The sequence below is a fragment of the Sparus aurata genome, chromosome 19 (genome assembly GCF_900880675.1).
Source record: "Sparus aurata chromosome 19, fSpaAur1.1, whole genome shotgun sequence".
NCBI lineage: Eukaryota > Metazoa > Chordata > Actinopteri > Spariformes > Sparidae > Sparus > Sparus aurata.
In genome coordinates, this window is record NC_044205.1 from 10,757,201 (window position 1) to 10,779,793 (window position 22,593).

Genomic DNA, 22,593 nt, shown 5'->3' on the forward strand with positions numbered 1-22,593 from the left:
GCTGCTCTTCTGTCTGTCTGCTCTCAGTGATGGTTAATGAGATTAGCTGTTCGTCTTAGCCTGCGTCAGTCCAAAGGGGTCAATCACAGGATTAGCACCTTGCTTAAGAGTTACATCAGTTTATTACACCTTTTTTCTTCTTGACTCGCCCACCTCTGGGACTCTTTTGGTCCCTTTTTTTTTTTTTTAGCATCCAAAGCATGTTTGGTACCTGCCATTTAGTAATTTGAGTGGAATACTGCGGTGCATCGTGCGGCTGTGGGAATGAGTCTGTCTCAACCCTCAGCCATTGAATGAAGCATCCTACAGGGGAAGAAGAGGAGCAGCGGCAGCCAGAGAAGTGAAGGGCTGCTGGGGCCAAAATCTCGCCTGCTGTGGCAGAGTCTGAGACTCTGGACAAGTCATCCTCATGCCACTTGTAAATAACAAAGTGGGCAATGATGGCACAGTTGGCACAGACAAGGCTTTGGCTGATGGAAAGGCTCTGGTGGACTCTTTGATGAAGGTAAGATGTTCCAGGTTTTTACAGTTTTTACTTCAATGACTCTTAAGGACATACAGTGCCGTGGCGAAATGCTGTATTGGCATGTTTACGACAGTAATTTCAGTCTGCTGCTTTAAAATTGGACAAGCAGGTGCAGGTTGTCATCTTACACATTTCTGAAAATTGAATATGGGTAAACAACTTTCAGTCAGTTATGCAATGTTACTGCATAAGAGTGGAAAATTGTCATACAAAGTTTTTGCATCACCGTCTTCGCTGTATTCTTTTTTTGAAAATCTCTAATGTCAGTATTTTACGGACTAAACAAACGCAAGACATCTAAGCATCGTTTTTCCCCTGTGGCCAAAAAAGCACTCTCACTGAAAAGAACGTCTTGGTCCACTGCATCTTCGTGACCCTTCTATTATGTGTTGGAAAATGTAGAAGCCATACCAAACATTTTTATTCCCTCGGTTAATGGCCTGTATTTAGTACAGTGCTTTATCTGAAAACAGCATGTGGGTAATCTTTATTTTATGCACATATTTTTTTACTTTATATTTGTTCACTGAACATTTATTTAATACACAGACAATACAATTCTTGGTGCTGACAGCATGCAAGTTCCAGTTATGTAGATTTTTTTTTTTAGAACTTCCTGCAATTTACTTGAAGAATTACTAGGTATTGCCATATGATGGATTATATTATAATATTGGAATTAATTTTATTCATTCACCAGAGACATTTCATGGCAGCAGGTTAACACATTGATAACACATGAGAAACCTTTGTAGTAAATGAAATACTACAGTACATTTTTTTTCTATTTAGTATGCCACTGCAGTGCAATATAATATGGTGGAGATAAGCATGCTTTGTCAATGTGGCAAAAAATATACCAGGGTTCTGATAGGGGAGTAATATCATAGCGTTTAGTCATGATCAAATATAGTGTGCAAAATAATAAATGCCAATTAATATATACAGTACTCAAGCAAAGAAATGATATAGCATACGCATAGTAATAAAGTGTTCCCTTCTTCCGTCTGTCAGCGCTCCGAGAGCGCAAGGTTGTCTTGGCTTAACTAGAAATAGATCAATGATAATGAGATTATTAGTAATATTTTTCATTGGAACCCCTCCTGCTAATCCTCCAGTGCGAGGCTAATGCCTATTAATAAACCATTATGTTATCGTAGGATGATTTAGATCACTAAACTGGAAGTGTTTTACTTCGCAAATTTCACAGTCACCATTAATGTTTAGGATTAAATACAGTATGGATATTAATCAAAACTGTGTCTTACCCATCTTAAAGGGTAAGTTCTCCCGAAAATAATAATTCAGTCAGTATCTACTCACCCCCATGCCGATAGAAAGTTGGATGAGTTTAGGAATCCACATCCACAACAACATTTCTTGAGCTTTACAGCATTGCAGCATTCTCCTTAATAACTGAAGTAGCTGGGTACAAAAAAAAAGAAAACAATTACATTTCTTTAATGAAGCACTGATGTGTAAAGTGTGTATTAACTCTAAGCAACTCTAAAGGTGTCTTGGATAGCAGCACACAGCTTCATATTGTAATTGGCGCTATTACATCGCTTGTATTTTCTTCCTCCTCGTACAGGTGGTGGCATGTTACCGGCACTTGGCCTCATGTGTTGGTGGGTGCACAGACAGCCTGCAGTTGCGGGATGAGCTGCGACAAACGAGAGAAAAGGCCCAAAAGTTGGCCGAGGCCATCTGTCATCATCTGACCTCACATCTCCGAGACAAGAGCCTGCCTAAGGAGCAGCGTAAGGAGATGGAGCTCCTATGGGTGGCCTTCTCCTCCAGCCTGGAGCTCCTCCATGTTGACATGTGCAAAGTTTTCAATGTGGCTGACATCTTCTCCCTGGCCAACAGTCACACCCTGGTGCAAACGGGCCTACAAGGTAACCATAGCTCCGTAGCTTTTATTAGATTAGCCTAGAAAAAAAGCTTTGGAGGCAGTACAGCATATATTAAAGTTGTAACCTGCTAAATAATTGCACTACTCCATCTCCAGAGATGAAGTGTGCATAGGACTGTGATGTCTTTCTTTCATTCACTGAAATTACATAGGATAGAAGCCTCCTGTACTATCAAACAATAGCTAATATGTCTAATATAAGGAGCACAGATTGTAAATCAGTTGGTCTTCAGCCTACATGATTAAAATAAGTAAGTATAATAAGCTGAAGTTAGATCAAAAAGGACAGCTGCTCGTTAATAATTCAACAGTTAGTTGACTTTCAGTGATAACAGAAGATGAGCACTTAAATAACAAAAGATGCAAGTTAAAGTGAGGGCCAATAACGGTGGCTCTGTTGAGCTAGAGCCTCTCACACACTACTGGTGAGGATCTCTATTGTTGAGGTGCTGCCTCTCGTGCACTTTCTCTGCTCTCTAGCATTTGAAGAATTACACTGATTGGCCTGAGGGGGAACACAACATCACTTCTTTGTGTGTGCACATCTCACGAGGCATTTCTAGTAGTACCTTTGTCATCTTAGTAGTGCTCTCAGTAGTCGTGCTTTCATTGGAGTATTCAGTAACCTTCACAGCCACCTATTTTTAAAAGAATATTATAAAAACTCCAACTGTTATTAAAAAAATCTTTCACTGCTGGAAAGTTGACAGAATATAAACATGATAACCTTCATGATGGGAGGATTTATCAAAGTACTGTTACAGCCAGCCCTATGTAACCTGTATGAACAGTGACAACTAATATTAGTCTGTTAAAGTCAGATGATCTTGCAGCTCCAAGTCATGTGATTCCCCTCCAAAGAGTGACCACTGTAAAAGACTTTAATTTATTAGGTACATCAAATGTATTCATGTTTATCAGTGCTGCTGTGGCCATCTGTTAAAAGTTGACTTGGTATGTGGACTGCAACTATTTACTAAGTTTTCTGTTATTTCTGTGCCTTGTGTGCTTTCCAGCACCTTTTTAAATCCATGAAAAGTGTCTGCAGGTCTTTTAAAATGACATACATTTCTTAAGTCACTATAGTCTTACAAGGTTTTAAGTGCCATGTTTTATGTAATTGTATTTGATTTAGTTTATCCATATCCTAATTTCTTATTTCAGTATGAGTCAAACTCTTCAGCGTCAAAGTAAAAAAAAAAAACAAAAAAAAAAACAATCAGATTTGGTCACATTTTCTGACTGCCATGATATACACAGAAGTAAAACACAATACACAAGTGTATGTAAAATTTCAGAACACAAAAACAAGATAATTTGTTCAAAAGTTAATTATCTTGAAATGGGCCTCTATAACATTACATTTCAGTTGCTGATACCTGTAGAACAGAGCTTCACTTCTTTGGTCTTACTCAGTACTATTTATATCATATTATAGCTCTATAAGCTATTATATTATTATAAAAGCACTGGGTTAATTATGAATATCACCCACTCATTCCCTTTAAACATGCTGTCCCCCTGGTGCAGCATAAACAAGCTTAGTCCTTTATGAGAAATTAGAGGAATGTTTCAGCTTTCAGAGCTTTGTTTCTTCATTTTAGAACTGAAGAAGCCTCAGTATAAGAAGTTTTCTCAACATGATAAAAACATTTATTTTGTTAACACAGGAGGAGGCAGTGAGGTTGCAGCTCGGGCGCTCAGCCTGCCGGACCTGAACCAAACTCCAAGCCAGACCCTCCCTGCTAGCCTGGAGAGCCAAGAGCACAGCACCATGGAGCAGGAGATCAGCCAAATCGACCACATGATCGACGACATGGAGATGAAGGTCAACGTGCTGCGCTGGATGGTGGAGCCCCACGGGCCGCAGTATGCAGACCCTCTGAGCAGCACCGACAGCACCTCCCTGGCTATGCTCTCTGTGGATGAGGAGCAGCCCGAACAACAGTCTCTATGCCAGCGCAAGCACATCTTTGTGCTCTTATTGCTGTTTTGTGTTGTTTTGCTGGCAGCCACTTTATCTGTTTCTATTGTGCTTTTCTCATGAGCAAAACCTTAATATCATTTTATTTTTCTGTAAAACCTCAGCAATACTCACTAACACTGTAAAAAAAAACCCAAGTAGTTTTATCTTTAAATACTCTTTCGAAAAACGGTTACATTTTGTAATAGCGGTTAAAATATCTACTAGGGCATAAGATCATTTATCTAATAACAAATCTGGATGAAAACCAGTTTGCCATTTATTGCAGTGAATCCAAAGCTGCCATATTCTTTGACCTATCTTTGTTGAACAAAGTGACAATAAAAACACATGGTTGCCAGTTACAACTGAGAAAAAAAAAATTACAATAGCCCCTTTTCCATCAACATAGAACCGGTTCAGCTCAGATTGGTGCACCTAAATTTTAACTGCTCCGAGCATTTTGACCCACATTAAATTGATTAGAAACCCACAAGTTTGTTTCCAGCTGGCTCTGCTTAAAACAGGTGGGAACTGGTTTTGTAGATAGCAGCATGGTTCCAATAATCTTGAACGGAACTGGTTCAAGAACCAGAGCTAATTTGGTGGAAACGGGGGCTAATATAGGACTTTTACTTACTCTACTGTAAAAAGATCGAGCTTGTATTTTCCCTTTGTTTGGTACAGCGTGTTCTCCTGACTAGTCAGAAAGTCATTTCCTCACGTTATTCCTCATTGCCATCAAGAAAACATAGGTGCTGATGCTTTGTAGTTGATATACTGTAATAAGAACATTCACCTGCAATGACTGAAGCATTTTTTTGATTTATTTCATTGTTACTTATTGTGTATATAATCTGTGCTGTAGAGAACTGACAATGTATAGTTATGCATTATAAAAGTTATCAACTTTGATATGACACTGTGTTGTCCTCCATTCATTTTTATTCTTTAGCACGTTGGTTAAAAGCACTAAATTTTTACTTCAGTAAAAAACATTTTTACTGAAGTAAAAAATGTAAATGCATGGCTCTTACTGGTCACAAAGTATTTCTACTCTGTGGCATTGCTACATTTATCCAAGTACAAAATCTAAGAAGTAGGTAGTCTACTATATGAGCAGTTATGACAGAGGTAAGCTTTATTTTGAAATATACGACCGGAAGTTTGGGAGTTTCGCGTTTCGATGCGTGCCTCTTCCTCAGAGACTGGGTGAAAAGTTGCTATGCAGCCGCGGTAGCGCTGTCGGGACTTCGTTAGACTGGAGTACAGCTGCTGCTGTCACAATGGTGCTTAAACAGTGTCATACGCGATTGAAAGTTGTTCGAGTCAACCATGGAGAAAGGTGGTATGAAATCCCTTTTAATCACGCGTGTGTCCGGTGTATCGCATTCACTACACCCTTCAACAACTTGAAGCCGCAATGGGGAAGGAGACGAGCTCCTGGACTGAACTTGAAGACTATGCAGCTGTCTGCAGTGACACAAGTGTCTGCAAGAGGTAACTTCTTATGCTACCCTAACTTACATGGCATCTGGTTACATAACTAACGTCAGATAACCGCTTTTAGCCACATTTTGTGCTTGAATGCAGTGACGCAGCTCATTGGTGTCACCAATGAAAGGTAATTATTTCTTGTGTAAACAGGTGTGTCCCCTCTACAGTCCGCTGATGGTGACACCCTTCCATCAGAAATTAGTTGTCAGACACAATAACTGTCTCCATGAGGTCATCTGATGTCTCTTATTTGAATGTCAAAATAAAAGTCCTCTTCAGACGCTCTTAATTTAGGGCTTTCTTGTATCTCTGCCATTGACACATTATTAATCAGCTGTTGAATTCAGTGGTTGGTCTTCCCACCATCTGCTCACTGATACAGTACTTTGTACCTGTTATGAAATGACACTGGACCCTGATGCTAAATGTTTTCAATAGAAACCTGTGCCCACATCTCACACTGTATTCACAAAACATGGCCTCTCATTCTTCCAGGTGTGTCAACACCATCGTGTTATTGTTGTGATTTAAATGTGTGTGTGTGTGTATATATGTGTACATATATATATATATATATATATATATATATATATATATATATATATATATATATATATATATATATATATATATATATATATATATGAGAGATATATATATCTCATATATGTGTTGTGGCATAAAGATATCTTTACAAATGTTTTTTTTTTATATTTAAGTAATTGCTGACAGCATATGTAGAGAATGTGCCACTTACATTAAATGCTGTGTCTTCACACAAGCTTAAAGACAAATGTTACATAAATACAGAAAATTGTATTATAATATATGTATATTTAAAAATAAGAAATGAAGGGAAAAGTACAATTCCTGGTGATGTTTGATTTCTTCTCCTTAATGGTTTCAGAGCTGAGTACCTCCATCAAAGCCCTCCAGTATGATCTGGACCCAGGTGAACCAAAGTCCCAAGGCGGGAAGCGTTTTTTTGATACACATGCGGTGGTACGACTCTTTGAGGAAAACGGTTTGGCTTCTTTTGTTATTTCAACAAGTACCAATAAACAATATCACTCTGCTTTGTTAAGAAGCTGTTGATTTTCCTAATGAATAATGATTTTCCATGAACAGGATTCACTACTCAGCAAGCTGAGGTGTTGGTTAAAATACTGATGAGGATGACAAACTCCAATATGGACGTCATCTATGCTGAAATGGTAACCAAAGTGCAGCAGGTGAGGATCTTGTACATTTACTGTAAGCACTATGTCAGCACCTGTTTGTCTCAGTGTGTATCACCTGAAGGCTGTGCCTCCAGTCCTGTAAAGGTCACTGAACCAAGATCTTTGTGTTTATCCTACATTGTGCATCCATTGAACATGTCAAAGCATGTCAATGGCAGTGCACTGAACTAAATAACAATAATGTGATCATGCATTTGAATTAGATGTAGTGTGAGCTGAGGATTCTGGTATTAATTGTGCTGTCGTTCAGTATTTGTATAGTGTTGAGACTGACTTTTCTAATGTAGGCAGAGGATCAATCAAGGATCACTTTATTTAATGTTTGGATAGACATCTTCTGTGCTATATTGTTTAAAAAATTAAAGTCACTATCAGACAGGTGTTTAAGACCGAAAAACCTTTTTGTCTTATTATAGCCTTTTTGGGTCCAGGCGAGTAAAATGCTTTGCAGTACTACGTTTTTCTTATTCACTTTGGTATCATTCATTTGATTCCGGCAGGAGATCATGCTGCAGCGTGTGATGTCTCAAATAGCAGCTGTTAAGAAAGACATGATTATCCTTGAGAAGAGCGAGTTCTCGGCTTTACTGGCAGAGAGCGAGGTAAATGTCCATGGTCCCTGAATTCACATTCATGCTGTCCTCATTTTGATTCATATTACTAAAGATTTTAAATATTTTTCATATTTCTCCCAGAAACTCAAGATCCAGTTATTGCAGCTCAAGGTCCATCTGGCTGTAAGTTATTCCTATTCACTCAAATCTGTTTACATCCAAGTTTTTATGATTTAAGTAATTATGTAGATTTTTGATTGAATGATATTGATTTATTTGTATATCTCTGTTGCAGGATGTCATGAATAAAGTGCGCTCAGACACTATTTTGGACATGAATTTGGAGAAAAGCCGTGTAAAAGAATTGGTAAGTGTTTGAGGAAATTAAATTGATTTAATTTAATTTGAATTTTTTATTTAATTTTTATTTCCTTTTTTCATGTTGACGTAAATTTGCTTTATATTACTGATATTTATGCTTTATTATTGCATTATTGCATTGTAAACATGCTGAATTACAAGAAATCTGCAATCTTGATCCTAGCAGATTAGTGATGTTTGAAATGTATCGTTCTATAGACCGGTCGGACAGGACGACTGCATGAAATGTGAACCTGACAGGTCATGACTTGTGTTTCGTTTTCTAAATAAAACATCATTTGTCATTTTCAGAAAGCAGAGCATGAGAAGAAGCTTCTAGAAACACGAACTGATATTATGGAAATGGTTTGTACTTATGCAATACACCTACGCCTAGGATAGTCTACATAATGTACAATCACAGGGCAAACAGTGAAAAAGTAGACAGTGTCAGGTATAGGTGTAACAAGTGTTCTTTATGATGTACGTTATAGTTGTGTCATTATACATTATGCTCCTTACATAAAATGTGTTTTTAAAGCAAAACTAGAAGCACAATAAAGTACCAGTGATAAACTTCTAATAATGACTGTTACTGATTGCTTTAAATGAGAAGCAGTTTTTTCCACTATCAGTGCATTAAAGCTATGGCGCTTAAATATGTGGTAGGTCTTTGGTAAGACTTATAGATCTTTAATGTCTGACTGTGTCTAATTGCCTTTTTTACAGACTGCAGAGCAAGAGCGTCATTTAACACAGACCAACATGAAGATAGACACTGAAGTGGCTGGTTTGAAAACCATGTTAGAGTCTCATAAGCTGGATACTATAAAATACCTCGCAGGTAGGACATGGCACGTGTAGAGCATTCATAGCCTTAAACTCAAATCTTTTTTTTTTCTTTTAAATGTCAGTTGTTAAGAGTCTTCATTGCAAAGGGGAAGAACCTGTTTTTAAAGTGGGGTCCTATAGCCTCAAAGGCAAAAAAGACATCAGGTTGTCCTTCATATGTGTTAGATAGAGCAGATAAATTAGCTATACTGCACATTTTAACCCTAATGGGTAGAACACAACTGATGCAGTTTGAAAAATAAAGCACCATTAATTTAGAATGTTTTTATTGGATTAAAGTTCTAATTTGTTACAATTCAAGAGTAGTTGTCAAACACTTTGCTGATTGTAAATGAAGTAAATAGTCAGTCGCTGCTATTTACTGAAGCCAGTAGATTAATGATTGACCCACGTTTTTCTCTCTTTTAGGTTCAGTGTTCACCTGTCTCACCGTGGTCTTGGGTTTCTATCGTATTTGGATGTAAGAAGGACAATGAGTATGATTTCATATGTATATCCCCTGGTAACACTTGAACCTTCACTGCATCCTCATAATCTAACAACAGTCAGAGACAAGTCTCTTTCATGTGTGACAGTTTGGATTTATTGGTGCAATCATTATCTTTTGTTCTGAAGTGTGACTTTTAGAAGAAGCCTCTGCTAATTGATCACTGCTAGAATTTTTGGGAAACTATGTCTTCAGAGAAATAATTTTGATCCATAAATTATGTAACCTGCTCAGGGCTGAGGCCAGTCTTTTTTTTTAGCTGCCTTGGTTATTGAATAGCTGCCAGAAACATAGCTGACAAATGTACTTTGGAAAGGTTTTGGTCAGATGGGAATTTACCTTCCCCTAAAGAAACTGTATAAAGAAATGTGGTGCAGGAAATGAAATACTGACCACTTATTCAGATAATGCTATTACAAACTGAAGTAAAACTTGTTTTTAAATGTATTTATTTGTGTATATATCAGGGTGTTGATATTGAAGAGATTATTAAAAGAAGGATGGGTCAGCGTGACTCTTGACTACTCCACATTCTCACAGAAGTAACTTGTATCTATCTTTCTGCTTTGTGTTTTCAAAAATGTTTTAACATGATTGATTGACTGTAATAAATTGAATTACCAAACAATGCAAACTTTGTGCCAACAAAGTGTCTTATTCTATCGATTATGTTGGGAAATATTTGATGGCACAGTGAACACGGAAACAAGTGACATAAAATGAATAAAAAATATACAATATAAATAAGATGCTTTGTCACAGGTAGAGGGGACAGGAGCACCTGGTGCTGTGTCACTAGGGATGGTGGTGAAATATCTTAACAGTGCATCTGAAGAGAGAGGAGAAGTATATATGACCACTGGATATTACATTTAAATATAAAAAAAAGATGCTTAGTGTGTGCTATACATAAGTATAGCTCAATATAAACTAATAATGAAAATATGATGAGAGTCCACTTTATCGACATTGCAATGCAGTCCAGCCTAACCAGAGTGCAAAGGTATGGGGTTTTAACAGTAATCACTTCAAAATGAATAAACTCTATTTACAGTATTCTGACATTTGACCTTACATCAAATAAATTCCTTTATAGTCTTCACAATTGTCTCCTCTCAGAATCAACTACCTTTTTCCTTAGTCTTGAATTTGCAACTGCTATGACATCACTTGTATTTTCCTTTATGGTGTGACTGAATGAAAAACTCCACCTCCATCCTCTTACATAGGATATGGGGCATGGGAGTGACAAGGTGATATTAGAATTATAAAAGTTTGCTTTCAAATTAGAAGCCAGAGGCAGGTTACCGCTACATAGAATAATTTTAGAAAAAGAAACTAAAACAAAAACTGAAAAATTACATTGGTGCTGACTCGGACTTTAGTATTAGACAGATAATCACTGATATATAACATCCAACCATACACTGTTTGTTGTTTAATTTGGTTTGGCCTTTTTGAGACATATGGCTGTCCTTTGCCATGTCACACTGCTCTGGCATCCCCTCACTTGGGCAATAGCAATTAAGGTTTTAATTTAGTTACACAAAGGGAAGAGAATGTACCTCGCTGTGTTGAGGATCATCTTCATTCTGTGATGACTAGTGAATGGTGGACCCAACATCACTCTTGTCTGGACTCTGCACATCAGTCTGTTGACAAAAACAATTCCCTCATTTTGTGAAAATGGTCCGAAAATACCTAAATCATATCTAGGATGTTGCTTACCCTATTTACTCTAGCTCAAGCGCAACGAAAATCGGACAGCGGCTCACTTTACCGCAGTGAAATATGGTAGTAGGTCTTCAAGTAAATAATGCCGATGTATAATTTATTCATGATCGCACTTACTTTTATTTTGAAAATCACTTGAGCCGGAAGTGTTTGCCCTAGCGACTGTTGTGGGGAACAGTGTTCTGCCGTTACACGTGTGTAGCTGTCAAAGAAGCGTTTATCCCTTTACAAGTGCCCACATGACATTGAAGTGTAAGTCTACATATATGCTGTGATGCAAGTATAAAACGTCATAACTTGTAAATGATCATTTGTAACCAATGAGGCTTTAAACAAAGATTTCTTGTAGTCAATCAGCTAGCGGCTAAGCTAATTTGGTAAGGTAACGTCAACGTTATGGTCGCACCAACGGGTGGTTAGTATTCGTATCTGGTTCAGATTTGCTACGATACATTTCGTTATTGTGTAAGAAAATGCTATCGCCTCGCATTGGTAATGTTGTCAAGCTTCATTCAGTAATTATTGACTGTACCCGGTAGGCTGAGTAGATACAGGAAATGTACAATGTGTCAAACGTATTTTTCGCCTGTAGATTTAACCATTTAGGGTGTTAGAAATGTTACTTATTTTTCATTCGCTTATTGTTTGCCCACCAGGTGATATGCTGAACCATAGTTAATGTGTAGGCACTGTTGAGTGTTTTCTACGCAATAATGGCTGATGCATTCAGCAGCAGCTCGGAAACGGTAATTCAGCGTGTGGTGGATGTAACAGTGAAGACAAACACCCCTCTGGAAAAACTTGAAGAGTTGTATCAGATTAAGAAGACTTGTGAATTCATCACTGAACGTCAGTTTCAAAAGGTGAGGGCTCTTTTCTTTTCTTTTGTATACGTGAAGTCATACAAACATTCAGTTAAGAGGAAAACCTGCTTGTTTAAAACAACTCTTTGAATAAAGCTGCTCATTTAAGCAGCTGAGGTTAAATCCTGTGCAGGAATGCTTGACACACGTCTAAGAAGAGTGTGTCTAAATGGTGAATGTTCACAGGTCGCCCTTCAGTTTCCTGATGAGCTGCTGGTGGATTCAGTTGCAGTAGCGGTGGAGATTGAGAGAAACAGCAATGCCAAGCCGTACATTTTGGGAGATACATCCTATGGCAGGTAAAAACACCAGATTCAGCTGAGAAAAGTCTGATTTCAGAAAAGTCTGAGTGCCATGCCATTTATATTCTTCATGCAAAGTGATGTGAAAAAGCAGTGCCTAGTAGTACTTTTACTGACATATTTAAAGATGCATTTTACAGCCATTTGTATGCCTCAAATGTGTTAACTTCTAAATTTGAATCCAGAATGTGATAGCTTGAATCTTGAATAGCTTTTGTGACACTGATTTGGTAAGTTTTGGCAGTTTTTTAAATTTTACTTATTTGTCATCATCTTGTACGATAGTATTTTTAAGGTCAGTGGTTTATAGGCTTTTATAAGGCTAATAATACAATACAGGACATCAAGTTTGGCCATTTCATGGACAGCCAAGCTGTTATGATTTCAATGACATTTCCCATTTTTGTTAAATTCTCTCGAGCAGTTGCTGTGTGGATGAAGTAGCCGCAGAGCACGTCGGAGCTGAATGCATTGTGCACTATGGCAGCGCCTGCCTCAGCCCGTCTAAAAGGCTGCCCTTGATGTACGTCTTTGAGAGACGACCGATGGATCCTGACAAGTGCACGTCTGCCTTCAGAGAACTCTACCCTGACACACAGAGTCACATCATCCTCCTCTTTGATGTCAACTATATTCATGCCCTCAGTAAGCTCTTTTACATAGTCCTACTGCATGCTCTTCTATCTTTAGTATGAAAGAGGAGTATATCATTATGTATGTAAACCATTAAATTGGGTAGATATTCATGGTTATTTAACCGTCATCTTTCAAATTACAAGATGTAATTCTTGATTAAAATTCTAAATGTACAATGAAGATAAATAGAACAGATTTACTGTTCTAGTTAATTTGACTACTTAGTTAATTTAACTATCTGGATGCTCAGTCGAATTAACCACATCCCCAGTTAGCCACTTAAGGAACACCGTTCCAACATAGGAACACCCTTCACTAAACGAACACCCTTCGTAAAAACGAATAGTTTTTTTGCTAATAGTTTTAAGCATCAGATCTTAACAGTATATACTCACTGTTGGAAAGCTGAGACTGTCGTGATTATTTTAAGCCCAAAAAAGTTATTTCCAGACCATGTAATAGCCTTCTAAACTCACCATGACACAACATTAGAAAGAGCCCTCTACCGCAATAAGCAAGAATGCCTACATACCTTCAGAGTTGTCCCTTTTTCCACAGCTACAACGTCATTCCACAATTTTTTTTTCATAGTTCGCCAAGAGTCCATAGAATGGGAATATCCATGTCATTTTACCCAAAACTAGCTACAAGTGTCGAACCAGCAAGAAACCCCAGGGTCTTAGCTTTCATTTGAGACCAAGATTATGTTTCTAGAGGGGTTCTCAAGTTATAAGCCTTTGAATCTCAGCAGGCTCTCTTGGAAAATAAGGACCCAAGCAAAACGCAGACATGCCTTTAGAAAGAAAATTGTGAAAAATTCAAATTTTGAGTGTAGCAAGCTGAGACCTGTGGCTATGGCCTAATAGTGACTGCTGTGTCCATAGACATACCTGAACCCTTATATCTTGGTCAGTTTATTGACATTTGAATTGGACGAAAACCAAAACCTGTGTTCCAACCTCTGTAACTCTGTGTCAGTATGTCATAGAATCACACTAAACACACTAAAAACGTGAGGATGTTACCTTTCCAATGGTACCAAGCACATCCCTGAATCTCAAACTATGTGGGGGCTGTTATGCTTTTAATTTCGATATGTCGTTTTGGAAAAAGAGCCTTAAAACGGGGCCGTTTATTAAGTGGTTAAGGCAGAGTAAAGGCTTCTTAATGATTTCCTGTCATTGACTAAACATGTCTTTTTGTTTTATTTTTTCAGAGGATCTTCAGACCCTCCTTTCACCAGAGTATCCAAACCTTGTCTGCTCAGAACTTGTTGTCGAAGGGGAGCAGTGTTACAGTCATGGCTGGATAAAAAGAAAACAGGATGCCACCCGTCTGTCAGACCAGGACAACAACCAGGTTGTCTGTCAGTTTGGGAGACAGTTCTCCCTGAAAAGTGGTTTAAGCATCACGGATTACAGTATGTTCTATATAGGCCAAGAAGGAGCCGTCCTACGAAACTTCATGATGACGTGGAATCGCTGCACATTTTGTTCTTTTGACCCAATCACCATGATCGGGAGGACTGAGTCGATAAGTATAAACCGTGCACTGATGAAGCGATATTACGCAATAGAAAGGGCCAAAGATGCCAATGTGGTTGGCATCCTGGTCGGCACACTCGGGGTGGCCGACTACCTCACCGTCATCCAACAGTTGAAGGAGACAATCAGCCGAGCGGGCAAGAAGAGCTACATGTTCGCCATGGGGAAACTGAACGTGCCCAAACTAGCAAACTTTCTGGAAATTGACATTTTTGTGTTGATTGCATGTCCTGAGAACTCCCTGCTGGACTCAAGTGAGTTCTACAAACCTGTAGTAACACCGTTTGAAATGGAAGTGGCCTGCAACAAGAAGAGGGAGTGGTCAGAGGAATATGTCACAGACTTTCGACAGCTCCTGCCAGGTTAGAATGAATGAATGAATGAATGACTTTTATTATTGTGTCATGCATACAGTGTATGCCCAGCCCGCATGGGCTTATAGGACACCAAAAAAGAAAAGAAAGAACCAAACCAGATCCAGAGCACAACTGGATCAGCACAATATCATCAGCACATCAAAAATTAATTAAACAAATGTACCTGTCGTCTTTTCCAGGCTTGAGAGATAAAGCTAGCAGTTTTAAACACATTAAAATTAAACAACCACTCCAGCTTCTGCTCATCAGAGCACCAAAATATTTCAGGGTTTTGTCCATAGATTTCATGAAATAATACCTCTCTTAAGTCATCATACTTTGTACAGTATAAAAGGAAATGAGACTCACTCTCTACTTCATCTAGCTCACACATTTCACATATTCTATTCTCCTCTGGAATATTTTTAAATCGACCAACCTCAATGGCCAGAGGAAGAATACCAGATCTCAACTGTGCAACTAAAGATCCTTGACTTCTCTGTAAACGTGATGTAACATATAATTCAGGTCCAAAATTAGATTTAATCTGCATATATGTCCTTAATTTTGGTTTTAATAGGACATTTTCAAACCATTTCTCTTCAAATTTCAATAGAAGCTTATCCTTGATGAAGTTAACACTACAGCACAAGTTATTCCTATAAATATAGGCCATATCCACCTCCTCAAAAATAGAATACATTTCTTTTGACCAGGGGGAGCTATGTAATTTACTCCATATAAATACTTTTTTATTTATTCTATCCTCTGCCATTTTGTTTAGTCGATTCCACAATCGAATCATTTCACATTTTCGCTGTACACATCCTGGAATCCAGCCCATATCTCCTTCTATTGCTGGGACTGGCGCAAATTTATGGACACCCAAAAAATATCTTATAGCTCTATTCTGTATAGTATCTATAACTTTGGACTCTTTAAATCCCCATACACCTGCAGCATAATTCAGTATGGGAGAGACGCATGCATTATACAGTTGAGTATATGTAAAGTAACCCAAATCATTACAAACTTTCATTTTATTAATAACTGATCCCAATGCTCTCCCAGCTGAATCAGCAAGGCACCTAAAACCAGTTCCAAACGTCATAAAATCATCCAGAAGGAAACCTAAATATTTATGAGCTAACATATTCCAAGGGAACTGAATCAAAATAGAATGTTTGTTTACTTCTTTCTTACCTTTATTTCTAAAATGCATTATCTGTGTTTTGCTCTTATTTATCACTAATCTCCATTTATGACACCAGGAGCTAACCAAATTTAGCATATTTTGTAAATCAGACTCAGATTCTGCCAGTAAAATAATATCATTCGCGTATAATAGAATACCTAAATAAGTGTCATCCAAACATACACCCAGATGATTTTTCTTAATCTGTAGAGTTAAATCATTCACAAACAATGCAAAAAGTGATGGAGAAAGAATATCACCTTGTTTCACGCCAAAAGGGGGTTTCAAACCAATCAGTATACATATCATTGATCTTAACACAAGCAACTGGGCTACCATACAGACTCTGAATAGCTTTGTAGAATCTACCATCCACCCCTACTTCCATCAGTTTACGGGCAATTAAATCTCTATTAATCCATAGATTAGATTGGGACTTATCTCCATCAGAAATTCCTAAACCACTTCTTGTCAGTTTCTTTATGTTAAGAGACTGATTTAACAAAATGTAAGGGGATGGTGGTGTGCAGGTTCGGGGGAATGTTTTAATCTAATCTCACCCCAAATTTATGTTTTAGACTTTTCTTGTAGGATTGATTTGAAAACATGATCCAATAGTTGCAAATTCTGGCTTAACTGTGAGCAGTGGGTCACTTAACCAGCATTTTTTCTATCCTTGTCAAATTTGCACCAGGTGGACAGAGTCATGTGCCGTTGTCTGATCAGCAGGAGGACGGTGACGAGACTGACGTGTCATTAATCACAGGAGCTCTGCGGAGCAAAAATCTGTTGATCAGTGAGCCTGCAGAGTCGTCGTGTGGCTCTTCCGTGGTCCTCAGGAACCAGACGATGACTGTAGCCAACACTAACTCAGCTGGTATGTAGTGAATTTAGGTGCTGTTTGCTCTAATTTTCATACAGCCATAAGTTTATTGTATTGTAGTAATTTCTCACACATACAGTAAATGTTACACCTTGCGCAAAGTGAGCATTTAGCAAAACAGCAAAAAACACTTCAGTCAATACAGTCCGGCACAAACACTGTAAATATTTTGTATCACACAAAAAAATTCTGCTTTCTTTTTTACAGCATCTTTCCTGGCAGAAAGAAGTTGGCGTGGCTTGGAGCAGAAACTGGGGGAGACGCCTGTGGTAAAGGCAGGAAAGGGCAGGAAAGGCATAGCTATTGCCTACGAAGAGGAAGGATGATCATCTGGATAATTTACCAATACATTTACAGAACTCCCAACAGAGAATTTTATTATCTCTGCCTGCAGCTCCAGGAATGAAAGGAAATTGTTTATAATTGCTGGAAACTGTAAGTAGCGATAGTTATCACTTCTAATTTTTTTATCCATTACTCACTGAATCACAGAATGTCACCTATGATTTTGTCCTATTATAACTTGATACACTTGACTATAAATGTACTGTGATAATTTGAAAAACAAAAATGTTTAATAATAACAATATTCATAAAGAATCTGTAGGCCGTGATGAATCAGATTTAATTTATTCATGAAAAAGACCAAATTACTGGTCATTGACAGGAACCTCTTCCACAAAGGATGCAGGGAATATTCCAGTATTCCCATTACACTGCCCCTCCAACCAGTCCTGGTTAACTAAATAAAAAGAGGAGAATACGAATTAGAATTAGAATTCTTGGACAAATCACAGTATTTCTAAAGATTTGGGATACGTCTGGCCAAATGAATGGAGTCTCACCTCTAGAGAGCAATGTGATCGTATCGCCTTGATGAAAATTGAGATCCTCTGGATTTGATGACTCGTAGGAATGAAGTGCCACAAAGTGAATCTCGCTCTGTGGCTTTCCATCAGTTTCCTAAAAACAGAAAATATACATTTTCTGCTCAATTACCTTCAGTGTCTTTGAAATCATGCCTGTCTGTTGTGTAATCATGTACTACAGTTGGACTGGACTATAGGACCACCATGATTCAGGATGAAACACATCTGTATGATTCTGTTTGACTCTAAAGAAGACATAGTAGTGTCACAACATGTTTCCACAATTAAAGGCTGAAAATCAATCTGTGTGTTCCACTCCTTTTTTTTCCGTTGGAAGTTTGGCCAGAGTTTCAGTCATGTCGATACTGCCTTCCAACCCTGACAAAAATATATCATCAGGAAATACTTCATGAAGATGCTAAAAATTGCAGGTTTCATTCATAAATATTGGTATCTTTCCAATACCCATATTGGGAAACTGCGATATCAACTAAAGTAGAAAAATAGAATAGAAGGTGGAATTATTTTATAAATATAAAGTATTTCATGAGGTCCGCATGGACAACACCATATATCCCCACTGACTTACCTCTTTGGTGCCACACCACAAGGTTATGTGCCTGCCACTGGCACAACTCCACACACTTTCCATTTCTGTGTTGGCATTGATTACGCTTTGTCCTGTTACCTCAGAGGTCAAACTAAATCAAACAGAAGGATTGAATTGAAACTCTGCCAGTAACACAATAGACCAGTTACAGTGGAAATGTTTAAATGTGCACTGTACCTCAAGGTGAATGCAGTAGAAGGGAGATTCAGTTTATTACTGATTTTTTCAATCAGTATCTCATAGGGAGATCCAGGTGGTACTGAGACAGCAAAGGTGAATGTGAATCGGACTTTGACAATAAGTGAATTGTTGCTAGACTCTTCATCCTGGCATTAATGAAAGGACACGTCGGTGGAATTACCGCATTGCAGAAATGAAATAAAATCCACCTTAAAACACTTCACATGATGGTTCATTTAGAGATGTGTATTTATGGGCAGGAAGGAGCATACCTTAACTTGTGCACTTCCACTGCTGTCGTCACGACGGAGACCTTTATTACACAAAAAAGTTTTGTTCAGTGGGTCACATGTTATTTGCAAGAACTTGCTCTTGAGTAGAGCCGGTCAAATGCCATGGTATTTAGCATCAATGAGAGAAAGGCGCCTGTAGTTTTTTTAGTCGTAGTTTGCTTAGACTGTGTCAGTTAAGTCTACCTTGTTTCCTTTCAGGTCTGGTCGGTGGTGCTCGATTTGGAGGCCTAGGTATTCCCTGTACGTGGTGAATGCAAACAATGTAATTTAGAATACAGGAAAACAAAGACATAATAGCAACATACTACAAACCTTGAGCAAATACTTAATTTAATTGAGGTTTTTTTTTTAGAAACCTGGAGAGTATACCTAGAAAAAAACAAAGTCAATTTCTCACCTCATTCTGTTTAGAGGCCAAGGAGATCTCCAATCGCTCCAGGTAATTGTAGGGAACAAGTCCTCTCTATAATGGGCATAATGATGATCAATCAATGACATTAACATTATATGAATTCTCTTTACATGACACAAATACTAGTTTCAATGCTTATTTCACCAAAAGACACAAATCATTAGTATAGACGCTGCAGATGTACGGTTTCTGCACATTGTGCTCTTACTCTTTCATTGAAGATCACAGATGCCCAGTTGTCAGCTCCCTTCTGCAGCACAAACACAATGTTCCCCGGCACTACAGCCAACTCATCACTGGTCTCAGGAACAAACTCAAACAGGACAGTGTGTGGTTCACCTTCCAGAGCCCTGTGAAGATGGGAAACATCCACATGGCATCAGAACACATGCTGGTTATTGCTGTGTAATTATACATTCCTATCCTGCTCTCATATTGCACAGTGATTTAACATTTTCCTCTTATGAAAGCCGAACATTTCATAGATTTGTGACTCATAAAACTTAATACATTGTGTTTTTAGAGAGAATCGAGTTTCACTACTTCAACGCCAGTGTTCTACCTTAGGACCTCAGGTTCCTTTGGACAAGTTGGACCATCTTTGACCTGTTAAAGAGAAAACACAAACGCACAGCAATTAATCAGTGGTGCTGAAAACTGTTTGAAAATGGCTGACATTTTGCAGTGCAACAAAGAACCAGTGGTCTTTTAGTAAACAGTTACTACGTAAGCTATAAGGCAGAAAATAGGCCAACATATAATGCAGCTTGTGATACATCAGCGTTTCCTGGCATCACGGTCAATATTACAGAAGGACTGTAAATAATTTAGTGCCTATTAAGTTTTTTTAAATCTTCTATATAATAGATTCTTGATGTTATGATAATGATTTTATGATTGTATTGATTTATTTTTTATTGCTGAAGAAGAGCCCATATGTCACCTGTGGCTGTAATGGGGCAAATCCGGAGAATTCATCCTGAGGAATGACTGAGGCAACGACCTGAAGATAACAGAGAAAAGATGTAGGTTATGTATGTCAAATAATCCAATGACTTATCTGTTGAAAAAACAAGGACTGCTTAATGATAAAACATTGACATTTTACTGAGACATACTCAAAAATGGGGTGCACGTGAATAATTTAGTACCAACAAAGGTGCGTCATCAGATAGCCTTACCTTCGCTTTACCCAGGTAGTCCTTCTTCTCCAGCTCGGCAACATAGTGCTTATTTGGTTTAAAAAGCACATTTGAGGGGAACTCGACTGGTTTGAAAGGTTTCTGTTTCTGTTGGTGAAATGGCATCACAGGGGATATTATAGTGTTTGTCAAGTATTTCTAACATGAGGGTAAATTGTTATTTACTTGTGAACAAGTTCGCTAAGCAACACTGCATCATTTTGAGCTAGAGAACTGCAAACAAATAGCACTCTCCATGCCTTATCCTTGATCCTCACTGATACTTATGTATTGTTATTTGTCTATAGACCGTTTTTTTAATGAGCTGTAATCAATAATCGACAACTTGTTGGTCAGTGTGAGGCAAAGCTTAATTATAAAGTCTTTTATAACAAAGATTTGCGTTGGTGCAACACCTTGCTTGAAATAGCTGCCTTCCCACCTAAGTTGATTAGTTGATTTGTTTTAGTCTGATCCAAATTTAGTTAGAAGAAAGGCTGAGCACGTACTATTCTTTGTCATATGATGTGTAACTGAATACATTTTTGGAAGCGCTTCTGGACTTAGATAATGGTGATGACATTTTAACTGACCAGGGTGGATTGCAGAGCTTTGTCGATGAGATTGAGCTTGGCCTCTGTCTTGTAGTCAAGTGCCTTCACAAGGTTTTCCTGGGCCTTTTCCCAGTTACCCAACTGAGCCTGGGCCAGGGCCATATTGTGGAGAACCTGTGGCAGGAAAATTCTGATTAGAAACTGGTCACTTAAAAATAATAAAAATAATAATTGTCAGAAACTCCATGAGAAGAAAGGAGTGACAATATGTCAAAGTGTACCTGGGAGGATTGACTTACATCAGCAACACCAAATAAAAACAGTTTTTAACATCATAACAGGCATAAGGGCAGATGTTAAGGTTAGTTTGCAGAACTAATGAACCCCTAAACTGTTGGATATAGATCAGTCTTAAGTAATCTGATGATTGTAAATCACACAATAAATACAATTTATAAAAACCTATTGGATTGATTTTAAATACTTACCTCACATGCGTATAATTTGTATCTGAGGCCAAGTGCTTTGTAATCTATCAGCTGATTGCCTCTCAGTGCTTTAAAGGCATGCTGGAAATCGGCTAAACTCTCCTCATACCTTTGAATATAAATAATCCAGTTAGTCATTTTTGCATGTAATACACCACATAAATTGTAAAAAGAAAATAAGAATATGGTGATTAGGACTCCAATTTTTTGATAATAAACACACAGTGAATCTAATACACAGTGTTTATAAATCACAATGTGATGTGAATGTGAAAAAATAAATGTGGTCATGTCAGGTGTTGTGTCTTGCCTCTGCTTTCTGTAAAATGTGATTCCTCTTTGAAAGAAGGCGACAGCCAAATGCTCGTCCTTGCGTATGCTGCAATCAAACGCCTGAGAGACGCAAGAACAAACAGTTACTTCCTCTCGAGGAAAGGAGAAACAGTCAGCTCTACTTCTTCTTTCTCGATGACTTGCACTCTCATGCTTTAAAATATCACAGCGTTTCGCTTTTATTTATCAGCTACATCTAAACAAGATTTCACTTTTTGACGAGTACTATCACACAAAGATGTTTGTGTGCAGTGTTTTAGTCTGCCTCTCACCATCAAAGGTCATACCTTTTCAGCAGCATCCAGATCTTGGTTAAGAAGATGGAGACAGCCAATGTCAAAATAAATTTTGGAGTTTGGCTCTTGGATAGACAGGAAAATGCTGAGTGCTTCTGGCAAATCCTGTCTGTCCACACAAGTTACAGCCTTGTCCCACTGTCGCAGAGTGTCCAGGAAAGACATGGTGGCAGGTTAGGAGCACACTGAGTTACAGACCAAATTGAGGAAGCTCATCTGATTTGAACCAGGGAGATCAGGAAGTGTGATGTAAGTGGCGGTGTTGGGACATTTACATCTCACCACCACTAGGTTTCAGGGCCCAATGGTTGGTCCTTTTAGCCCCATGTGATTCATAGGCTTCTCTGTAGTAATTGTGTGTGTATGTTTGTATGTGTGTGTGTGAGACTGTGTTGATGTACTTTCCCATATCACTTTTCCCCCATGCATATAACATTGTAAATATCATACATGGGGTAGGCTACATTCA

The 22,593-nt window shown here is 38.2% G+C and overlaps 4 protein-coding genes across 5 annotated transcripts; 3 read left to right on the forward strand and 1 right to left on the reverse strand.

Moving 5' to 3' along the window:
- Positions 1 to 11: 11 nt before the first annotated feature.
- rgs9bp (regulator of G protein signaling 9 binding protein) lies at positions 12 to 5,324 on the forward strand. The gene is made up of 3 exons (XM_030397770.1): positions 12 to 505; positions 2,118 to 2,424; positions 4,112 to 5,324. Exons 1-3 carry the CDS (start codon positions 410 to 412, stop codon positions 4,486 to 4,488), a joined length of 780 nt encoding a protein of 259 aa, XP_030253630.1. The 5' UTR covers positions 12 to 409; the 3' UTR covers positions 4,489 to 5,324.
- A 254-nt stretch (positions 5,325 to 5,578) lies between these two features.
- Positions 5,579 to 10,029, forward strand: mcur1 (mitochondrial calcium uniporter regulator 1). The gene is made up of 9 exons (XM_030397579.1): positions 5,579 to 5,904; positions 6,809 to 6,925; positions 7,030 to 7,133; positions 7,643 to 7,744; positions 7,838 to 7,879; positions 7,992 to 8,063; positions 8,369 to 8,422; positions 8,786 to 8,900; positions 9,317 to 10,029. The coding sequence occupies exons 1-9, from the start codon at positions 5,691 to 5,693 to the stop codon at positions 9,370 to 9,372; spliced, it is 876 nt and encodes a 291-aa protein (XP_030253439.1). The 5' UTR covers positions 5,579 to 5,690; the 3' UTR covers positions 9,373 to 10,029.
- A 1,233-nt stretch (positions 10,030 to 11,262) lies between these two features.
- dph2 (diphthamide biosynthesis 2) lies at positions 11,263 to 18,079 on the forward strand. Its single transcript, XM_030398868.1, has 7 exons — positions 11,263 to 11,381; positions 11,786 to 11,992; positions 12,179 to 12,291; positions 12,719 to 12,939; positions 14,147 to 14,836; positions 16,720 to 16,902; positions 17,116 to 18,079. The coding sequence occupies exons 2-7, from the start codon at positions 11,843 to 11,845 to the stop codon at positions 17,232 to 17,234; spliced, it is 1,476 nt and encodes a 491-aa protein (XP_030254728.1). The 5' UTR covers positions 11,263 to 11,381; positions 11,786 to 11,842; the 3' UTR covers positions 17,235 to 18,079.
- ncf2 (neutrophil cytosolic factor 2) lies at positions 17,511 to 22,381 on the reverse strand. Of its 2 annotated transcripts, XM_030398867.1 has the most exons (15): positions 22,116 to 22,380; positions 21,806 to 21,888; positions 21,496 to 21,604; positions 21,047 to 21,181; positions 20,454 to 20,561; positions 20,216 to 20,275; positions 19,835 to 19,878; positions 19,481 to 19,622; positions 19,258 to 19,323; positions 19,044 to 19,098; positions 18,840 to 18,880; positions 18,565 to 18,713; positions 18,367 to 18,478; positions 17,754 to 17,871; positions 17,519 to 17,650 (listed from the first exon to the last, which is right to left on the reverse strand). In XM_030398867.1, the coding sequence occupies exons 1-15, from the start codon at positions 22,287 to 22,289 to the stop codon at positions 17,559 to 17,561; spliced, it is 1,488 nt and encodes a 495-aa protein (XP_030254727.1). In that variant the 5' UTR covers positions 22,290 to 22,380; the 3' UTR covers positions 17,519 to 17,558. The 2 variants fall into 2 exon arrangements, with proteins under 2 accessions (XP_030254726.1, XP_030254727.1); XM_030398866.1 differs by having other exon boundaries at positions 17,511 to 17,871; positions 22,116 to 22,381.
- Positions 22,382 to 22,593: the final 212 nt, after the last annotated feature.

What these genes read in the sequence shown, in the direction of transcription:
- rgs9bp (XM_030397770.1), top strand. Translation starts at nt 410, where the DNA reads ATGCCACTTGTAAATAACAAAGTGGGCAATGATGGCACAGTTGGCACA. An exon ending in TGGTGGACTCTTTGATGAAG is followed by an intron (nt 506 to 2,117) that starts GTAAGATGTTCC and finishes CTCCTCGTACAG; the next exon opens with GTGGTGGCATGTTACCGGCA. An exon ending in GGTGCAAACGGGCCTACAAG is followed by an intron (nt 2,425 to 4,111) that starts GTAACCATAGCT and finishes TTGTTAACACAG; the next exon opens with GAGGAGGCAGTGAGGTTGCA.
- mcur1 (XM_030397579.1), top strand. Translation starts at nt 5,691, where the DNA reads ATGGTGCTTAAACAGTGTCATACGCGATTGAAAGTTGTTCGAGTCAAC. An exon ending in GAACTGATATTATGGAAATG is followed by an intron (nt 8,423 to 8,785) that starts GTTTGTACTTAT and finishes CCTTTTTTACAG; the next exon opens with ACTGCAGAGCAAGAGCGTCA. An exon ending in TACTATAAAATACCTCGCAG is followed by an intron (nt 8,901 to 9,316) that starts GTAGGACATGGC and finishes TCTCTCTTTTAG; the next exon opens with GTTCAGTGTTCACCTGTCTC.
- dph2 (XM_030398868.1), top strand. Translation starts at nt 11,843, where the DNA reads ATGGCTGATGCATTCAGCAGCAGCTCGGAAACGGTAATTCAGCGTGTG. An exon ending in CTGAACGTCAGTTTCAAAAG is followed by an intron (nt 11,993 to 12,178) that starts GTGAGGGCTCTT and finishes GAATGTTCACAG; the next exon opens with GTCGCCCTTCAGTTTCCTGA. An exon ending in AGCCAACACTAACTCAGCTG is followed by an intron (nt 16,903 to 17,115) that starts GTATGTAGTGAA and finishes TCTTTTTTACAG; the next exon opens with CATCTTTCCTGGCAGAAAGA.
- ncf2 (XM_030398866.1), bottom strand. Translation starts at nt 22,289, where the DNA reads ATGTCTTTCCTGGACACTCTGCGACAGTGGGACAAGGCTGTAACTTGT. An exon ending in ACATTTTACAGAAAGCAGAG is followed by an intron (nt 21,605 to 21,805) that starts GCAAGACACAAC and finishes TTATATTCAAAG; the next exon opens with GTATGAGGAGAGTTTAGCCG. An exon ending in CTGTGATCTTCAATGAAAGA is followed by an intron (nt 19,324 to 19,480) that starts GTAAGAGCACAA and finishes TGCCCATTATAG; the next exon opens with AGAGGACTTGTTCCCTACAA.